We start from the raw sequence: 8,995 nt of genomic DNA on the forward strand, positions 1-8,995 counted from the left end.
AGCCGACGAGACTCACAGAACCCTGGAGATGCTATCAGAACAACTTAGTCCAAGAATCACCAAGATGGTTGCCTAAGAATCCTACAGTCACAGTCCTCTACCTATTTTTGCATTCATACAAGCACATGTGTTGATAGTCATAGAGGGAAAGCTTTTCAGAGGAGAAAATAGCCATTTTGCTAGCACACATTGATACACCTTCAGAAAAAGCAGAATTAGCACCAACTCCTAAGACCCCTCCTTAGGACACCCAATGCAGCAGACATTGAAAAAGAAGGGGAAAAGCAAAGCTTGGAGTGGAAAAAGATAACATAAATACATCAGTCTTTAAAAAACCTTCACATAGCAATACTGAGAAATAGTGACATTTATTGTTTCCTTGCTTTTTGTGATGACATAAATACAAAGTAGAACAATATTAAAGACAAAGCAGAGCTAGGATTTTACAGGTCTTCATTTTGGCAATCTGGATGACAAATGTCTCTTCCTGCGCTAACACTCAGCCAGTTTAAATCCATCCTTAGCCCGACTCTTCCTCACCTCCCATTTCCCACTTCTCTGCTCAGGGCTTTGCACCTCATTCCCTTTCCTCCCGCAGCGGCATTGCACTGGAACACAGTGAGGTTTTGGCTAGTACTCGCGTTCTCTCCAAGCTGATATTACCAGGAATTCTGCTTTTTGCTGCACCAGTCACGACAACGTTTGCTCACTAAAAGAAATCTTTCCCACAGTGAACTGCAGGTACAAGGGAACAAGTGCTACACAGCAATATTTTCCAGCCTAAGGACAAGTAGAAAGTTTCCAAGGTTTGGATCCTGTTTCAGTGCACCAGAACCAAATCAATCTGCTTCGGCTCTGAGAACATCTGCAAAGGAAGCATTTGTACTGTTGAGCATGTAGTTACTTTATCTATGTATCCAACTTTCATTAATGAAAATAACAGGTGTTATAAACACTTTATTCAGACATTGTGATGAGACACACAAAGTGATTTCAGTGCAAATGAACCGAAGTAGCTTGTGTACTAGGAATGTATGTGGAACTCAGAAAAGGTGGGATGGAATTGAGGGAGGATGAAAGAATCGCAAGACCATAAAAACCTCATCAAATGACTGAAGTTACTATATAGCGGTAAGCAAGCCTTATTCTCCATGTTAAAGCAACTCAATTTCTCACATCACACTGGAAATCAGTCTTGCACTATTAAATTGTTTCATACTGAACAGTGTCATTCTTACACAAAACTATAAAATTATTTATGAATTATATTCATGAACATGGTATGAGGACTATGCCTGCATGTTACCACGGAATTTTTTTTTCTGGCAGCTGGGACATTCTCCTTGTGCAGCTGCATAGGGATCACACAGTCCATAATGCTGACATGGATTCAGGGTAATGCTACAATCACCTTCCTGACATATTAGATACTTTTTTGACTGAAGCTGAAAAATTACCTGTAAAAAGATAATTGCAGTCAGGAAAAGGATTTCAAAGTATATGGTTATTTTCTAGCAAAGTTATGTTTAGTTGTCCCAAATAAAATAAATTTCTAAGTTAACAGCACAAAGGATGTTTTCTAGTGACGGATAGCTGAATTAAGGTGATTAGACCAGAGTACATGCAAACTTTAAAGTAGTGCAAGTAGAGGACTTTACGATTGAAATTTTCCAGCATAACTGGAATGAAAGATGCTAACAAACAAATTTAAAAGAAAAAAATTAAAAAAAAAAAATGAAATAAAGGTGTTCTACTGCCATTTACTCCCTCATTCTGCCATTTAAAACCACTGTTGCATCTTCTCATGCTGTAGAAGGTGTTTTCACTGGGTCAAAATGGAAGGACTCCAAAACTGCTATACTTAAATCTACTGATACACACTTCATGGAGGATGCGACAGCTGCAAATTAATGTCTCCATTTAATAAGCAATATTAAGGAAGAAGAACAACTCACAGCCATGTAACAGCTGTATTAATTTTTGAAGGACAAGAAATGGTTTGGATTAAGAACCCACAATGCTATATGTGGCATTCCCTAAAACAGAAGAGCCAGGTGAGCAAAGTCCTCAGTGGTAAAGGAAACCTGAGAAAATGAGGAGCTGGAAGACGTCGTATTGGTTATTATCAGGGTTGCCCAGAAGCGCAGTGACGGAAAACCACAACACCCAGGATGCCCCGGGAACCAACGTGGACGAGAGCAAGTTTCGTCCCCTGGACAGCAGCCCTCGGCGTGGGGTGGAAAGCCGCCTTGCCCGCTCTGTGCCCCCGCCCAGACAGCGACTGCAACGTGCGCAGCGCGGCTCCGGCCAGACCGTGCCACCCGCTCTCTCCAGGCGCCGTCCTCGGGCAGCCCCCGCCACTCGGTGCTTCCGCCGCGGACGCCGCCAGCCCAGCCGCCCCCGCTACAGCGACCGTCCCCCTCCTCGGGGCTTCCCTGAACCCGCCACGCGGTCGCTCGTTCCCCGCTCACCTTCAAGTAAGCGGTACCAGCGTGAGGCAGCGCGCAGCCACGGAAAGCGTCACTGCGGGTTTCCTAGCTGGAGTTTCTGGTCAGCGGCTGGCACCGGCGGCGTCTCAAATCGGCCGAGTCACGGCGCGCGCTGCACTCTTCGCGGCAGTGAGCGGCTGTGGGTGCCGGCCGCGAGCTGCACATGCGCGTCCCCCTGCCCCACGCGTGCGCTCATTAGGAGTCTCTGCGCACGTGCGGGTTTTTTTTAGCCTCACCTGGGTTTCTCGGACGCGGCGCCGAATGTTAACCGTACGCGAGCATCTGTCTCTGCTATTAAAGTTGGTTGAACCGATCACTTCCATGCAGCAGAAAAATCGACACGCAAATTTTCAGGGCATTCTAAATTTCTCAGTGATCCTCATTAATAACTTGTAGCTCTGAAGAGAGTATAACGGTATGGATTGCGCGGCAGGAGCAAGTGTGCACTTACTCTGTGTCACGATATCAGAACACAGTTGGGACAGCATTGAAACGCTATTTCCACTGTAATTACACCGAAAGTTCCTTCATTTCTTTGGTTTTTGCACTCCAAACAAACATCACATTGAATTGTAAACATTGCCATTCCAAGGAAACCACTATGAAATCTATCAATAAATGAAGTTCCTATTTAAGCCTTTTACAACACAGCTGCTGCAGATGCCCTACCTTTTGGAAAAGTTACACGTTAAAATTTAAAATATCAAAAGTCTAAAAAAAAATACACAACTGCACGACAACTTTAAAGAAGAAAGCCAAGTGAAGAAATTTGGTTAATCTACTTTGTTCTGTATATACAAATAACAAACTTTAATCCTTAAATAATTAAAGCATAAAAAAAATATTTGAACTATTATCAGTAAACAAAGACATCTTTGATAATCCATCTTTTAATAGAAGGTGCTTAAATTATATTCTTAGGACAATGTTGTGAGCAGCACAGTAATGGGCTGACAAGAACTTTGCTGTCTTTTTTGTAATGTAAAAAAACCTTCTTACATTAGCAGAAGTAGGAGTAGAGGAAAACATAAAGTCATCAGCCAAGGATTTTCCAACTACTATATGCTGCACAGTAGAGAAATATTCAAACAACTAGCCCTCCCCACCTCCCAGATCTCTCAAAAATATCTCAGTGTTTTGGATTAAATGATGACCAACTGAATTGATTTTGTCGCCTTGGCAACACCAAATCCAATGTCAGATCTCTTTGTTCTTTTTCTGAATCCACCAGCTGATAACCAAGAATGTTTATAGCACCTTTGCAAACTTCCTGTATTCTCTTAACTTTCTGAAAGGAAAGAACATTTCTCCAGGCCTGTGAAACACTAACTGCATCTCGAGATGTTATTTTGAAGGCTTCTTTTTTTTTCCCCGGTCCCTGTCCATGTGTGATATTATAGATCCAGCTTTTGAGCCTGGGAGTCAAACTAAGATCTGCAAATTTATACATTTCTGAGATTTCTGATAATGGTTCTCTTACCAGATCTTCAAAACGGACCATTAAATAGCGATCTTTCAGGAAATTAGGTGGTTTTAGAGTAGCTGTTTCATAAATCTGAACATGACTTCTGCAAACCTCTTGCATTACTTTGTATTTGCTATCTTCCACTTTAGTGCCATTGGTACTCAAGACAATTCCATTGTCACGGGCTAACGCTTTGACTGATTGTTCCCGTGACTTAACAACTGCCCTGGGGTCACGGACCAGGTGAATAATTTTGAGATTCAGGGATGGATCAGTGAGAAGGGGGTATAGGACCTTCAAGTCAAAGAACCGAACTTCCTTGATGACAACGTGGCTGTAAGTTTTACAGGCTTCCTCCACCTTGCTGAATGGATACCGTCCACAAAGGGTCTTGCATGCCAATTCACTGGTTATGTCGGTACGTTGAAAAAAGTCACAAGCAGGAGCTGAACACAGAGCCCGACTTGCTGCCCACTGGAAAAGATCGGATAAGTTTCTCTTCCAAGGCATGTACGCGTCAAACACAGACATGTCACACAGAAAGACCGACCTGACTAAGTCCCGCACTGCCATGTGTAAGACTTTGGCACTGTTCTGGTACATTGTAACCCAAACATGCCATGCAGGTTCCATCAGGTAGAAGACACTGGGATGCTGGCTGAAAAGTTGACCAACAAAAGAAGATCCCGACCGCCAAGAGGAGAGAATAAGTACGTGGACTTGTGATGGCTTCTCCTCAGACTGAGGTGTGAAGCTACTGTACCGGGCATACATGAAGAGTAAGAATCCAGTCTGAACTGTAATAAAAATGATAACAATTGTGCTAGGAATCCGAATCCTTGCCATTCTCACCGAGGAAGGGCAATGAGAAAAGCTGAAAGAGAGAAGGGAGATACCAGTGAACCATTGCTCCTGGGGCACAATAATGATACAACTTAGACAATACAAACTCTTGCATTAGTAAAACCTTTCTTCACATGTGCATGTATGTATGTGGCATTAACTGCTTCCTTAATCTGTTGCACTGGGGGCTGATCACTGCAGGTGACAGCTGTTGGAAACTCAAAGAAAGTAATGTGTGACAGGAAGATCACTGCAGAAATACGCAAATAAGTACATGTTTGATGTTGAAGAAAACCTTGGGTTGATGCAGCTCAACCCATGGATTAAAAAAAAAAGCAAGCCACAAACACCCCCCCCCCCAGCAAACTACAAAATACACAAGGCTCTCAGCTTGAATACTGGTAAATATTGCCCTAAAAAAAGAAGAAGAAGAAGAAAAAATTCTGAATTGCTCAACTGCATTTCTGTTTCAATTTCACATTACAGGGATTTCTATCCCCTAAAAGGACCGGATGTGAACCTTGGTAATTGTGAGTGCTGAAATAAAAATAATTTTATCTAATGTGAGTGCTGTACCCTACAGGGGCCATAAGATGCTATACCAATTGGTGTTTACCCACAACCCTGTATTTTCCAAATTGTAGAAGGCAGAAGATGGATGAAAACTCACAACCTGAAGCCACACCTAGCCACAGATGATAAAATGAAAAAGCTGCTGACATGTATCTTTGGTCAGGACTGCATACACCCCAAGACTAAATACCCTGAGTTTGTATTCAAGGAATTACCAGTTTGGAAGTTAGATTTGTCTGCATATAACAAGACATGACATGCCTAGAAAATCATAGGCATGTCAACCACAAGTAGATTTCTGCTGTATTTTGCAGGCAAAGTTCAAGACACATGCACTCCTCACAGCTTTTCACTATAGGTTTTTTGGCACCTACCCTTTGGTGCTCTCACTCATGCAGATTCCACTTGTAAGCAGTCAGTAAATGTTAGGTTTTAGGGAAGTAACACTCCTTATGTATGCAGATCATCTCAAAAGTTCTACATATACATATTTGCTATCTAGCTGCATTTACAATTTCCAATTACAACTTTGTTCTTGTTACAGTGAAAGATACATTTTTCAACACACTCTGAACTCCTGAAAAGAAATCATGCAGACTAGTAAACATAGGTACACACTCATTTGACATAATAAATTGAACTGAATTAAATAATCGCTCAGTACAAAACCTTTATGTACGGTGCATATTAAAATGTGAAACTCTGCTTCAAAATTCTGTGGCAGCAAAATTATACAAGAGTTCAACAAATAATTACATTGATTTAAAGTACGTAATGGAAGAAAAGCCTTCCAAAGACTGTTAAAGGCAAAAATGAGGCTACAGCCCATGGCTTAGCAATTCCCTAAACTGTGGATAGCCCAAGGTATATGCCTGTATTGCGGTGGCACAGTAGGAGAAATAAGGCTTACCGTATTACTTAACTTCTTCCTTAGCAGTCCACTACTAGCTACTCTCAGGCTCAAGAGCAAATATAAAAACCCTTAGTTTAATTCAGCCTGGCCATTATTCATAAATAAAAATCTGCCTTGTTCAAATACTTAATTTTTGCATATTACATCTCCAGAAGCATCTGTAAGTTTCTCTGTGCTGTGAGGATCACCAGCAATCCAGCAGCCTGCACTGACACTTCACCAAACAGAGGGGATTAAAGACTAAGCTGAAGTCAAAGTACAGTTCCAGCTGCTAATTGAAAGATTTTTCCTGAAACAGACTCTGCCTGAAAGTCAGCCAGACACAACTATCTCAGATCTTTTTTCTTGAGTGCAAAACATGAGTCATTATCTACACTAAGACTGCATTCTGCAGCTCCTTGCAATCTCACTCATTATGTAGCTTTTAGAGAATCAATTACACTTTTTAAAGAATTAATGTGTTTCTACTCTAGCTACACAGAACAGTTGCTCCACTCTAATCATGATACACAACTGCAACACTAATTGCTCTTTACATGTTACTAGCAGAGTGTGGGGGACTGAGGAATAGAAGCCAAAAGCTGTTTTTTCTGCCTTGACTGTCTCTCAGACCTCTCCTCACTCCAGTTCCCACCCAAGTACTGTTGCAGATAACACTGTGACAATGAAAAAAACGATGAATATTAGTCCACAATATGTCTCTGAACTAATCAGACTCAAGTGCTACAAATAATGTCAAATGACTGTAGCTGCAGTATTTCCCTACATTTCAACATGATAGAAACTGCAAGAAAAAAGTGTGATATCAAAGTAAAACACTAAGTAGATACCCGTTTTCTATATTTAAGATTAATTTTCTACCCTTTTGGAGAAGTTGCAGTGTTTCTAAGGAATATACACACATGTAGACACCACTAAAGAAAAAGAATAATTACAGAACAAAATACAGCATCTGTAAAAGTATTCTTTTGTGTGGTTTCCAGTGCTTAAGGCCAAATATGCCACTTTCTCTGTAAACAGTGCCCTTCATTTCTGCACTTCTCATGTTTAATTCTATGTGTATATAATTTATTATATACATATTTATTTCATATTATTTCATATCATGTATACATATTCTTATTTCTCATATTTAATTCTCATGTGTAATTCTATTTTCATGTAAACAACCATTTACCATTTGCAATTGCATTCTGCAGTTTAGGTGATTTCAGCCCAGGTTAAACTTTCATTCCCTTAGAAGTACAATTTTTTTAACCCAAAAAGCTCTTTGGTGATTTTTGACAAACTTTAGCTGAGGCAGAAAGCAGCTGTTGAATAGCCCACAGAATAACCTTCTCATAGAGTTGCTTAAGATTTACATATGTATGCACATATGAATATATTTATAAATCTACTGAATAGATTACATTATATCATTGACATTGTTGGATTAACAGTTGAACTTCATGATCTTCCAACCTAAATGATTCTACAATTCCAAATGTGAGGAACAGGACCTTGTGATACAGGCTACTTCTGATCCACTAGCTATTCCATAGCAGGACTCACCAGATGGTGCTGTTAGGCAAACTTGCTCTTTCAGCACAGAAAGGCAATATGCCAAAACTGCAAGCTGAAGCTGCACGCCAAAACCCTTGTTTTCATTGTGACTTGTTTTACATTGCCTCACGTCTTTCTGGTAGTGCCCTCCTCCTCCACCAACAGCTCAGTGGTACCACCTTTCCACCCCAAGCTCCCCTCAGGAGCACAAAATTGGGGTTTGGTATGCCTCCTTTTTCCCTGCTTTGCTCCACGAAATGCTTCCTTGTAGCTGCACCTGCCTGACTATAGCACGCCTGCCAACCGCAAACACAGGGGAGGAAAAGGAGAAGCAGCACAGGGGTCAGATGTTCTAGTATTACTGCCATTTCAGCTGCTGTCTCAGCGACAAACACCTCCTCGTTGACTTGTGCAGATTGACTCCAAGTGGCAAGGGAGCTACAACAAGCAGAAAAACAGGCTGTAACAAGTGTCAAGTTGCAGTAGACTGCACTCAGATGCTCTCACATCTCTCAGCTGAGACTCGTGAAGTATGGCAACACTCGGTGGCATCACAATACATGCTTTTGTAAATAATGAATACTCCTTAGTATAAATTATTTTGCTAACAATTACATTGTTATTCCTTTTCTGTGATAGTAGTAGTACTTCTTTGGTGATACCATTTCTTCAAGGAGAGCTCTGGTAAAGAGAATAATCAGAAGTCTCTCAAACTCTTGAGGCACAATCATCTCTTCACAGGGCAATGCAAATGTTCAAAATGTGATCTGAAAAGCATCTGCCTATATGGTTTAGCTGCCAGTCCTGATTCAAGCTCTGCTCCTGGGTTTCCCCGCTAACAGCTACTAATGGAAACAAGATCCTAGACTAGATGAACCCTGGGACAGTTCCACAATAACTATTCTTACATATTGTCCAAGGAACATATTAGTTATACAAACTGGCCAAAAGAGCAATCATTTTCTTCACGACTTAAACTGTCTCTGATAGACTGCCGAGCTGCAGGGCCACTAGTATCTGCCATTGCTTGCCAAGAAACTAGATATATGTCACAAAGCTATCCAGTTTTACCAAGCAGGGTAAAAATACAGTCAGTGGTAGTATTGATCCCAAAAAGATCTCATTTCTAAGGAGAGCACTTTTCAGACCCAGAAAGGCAGGAAAGGAAAA

At 41.1% G+C, this 8,995-nt stretch overlaps 1 protein-coding gene across 2 annotated transcripts in view; it reads right to left on the reverse strand.

Moving 5' to 3' along the window:
• Positions 1-349: 349 nt before the first annotated feature.
• Positions 350-8,995, reverse strand: part of LOC107209779 (carbohydrate sulfotransferase 6-like) — an 11,706-nt gene continuing 3,060 nt past the window's right edge. For both annotated transcript variants that reach the window (XM_015639815.2, XM_015639816.3), the window contains exons 3-4: positions 2,726-4,828; positions 350-865 (exon numbers count right to left, since the gene is read on the reverse strand). In XM_015639815.2, coding sequence (XP_015495301.1) covers positions 3,619-4,800 — 1,182 coding nt within the window. In that variant the 5' untranslated portion in view covers positions 4,801-4,828 and the 3' untranslated portion in view covers positions 350-865; positions 2,726-3,618. The remainder of the gene's footprint in view (positions 866-2,725; positions 4,829-8,995) is intronic.

This window comes from Parus major, chromosome 11 (assembly GCF_001522545.3).
Source record: "Parus major isolate Abel chromosome 11, Parus_major1.1, whole genome shotgun sequence".
Taxonomy (NCBI): domain Eukaryota; kingdom Metazoa; phylum Chordata; class Aves; order Passeriformes; family Paridae; genus Parus; species Parus major.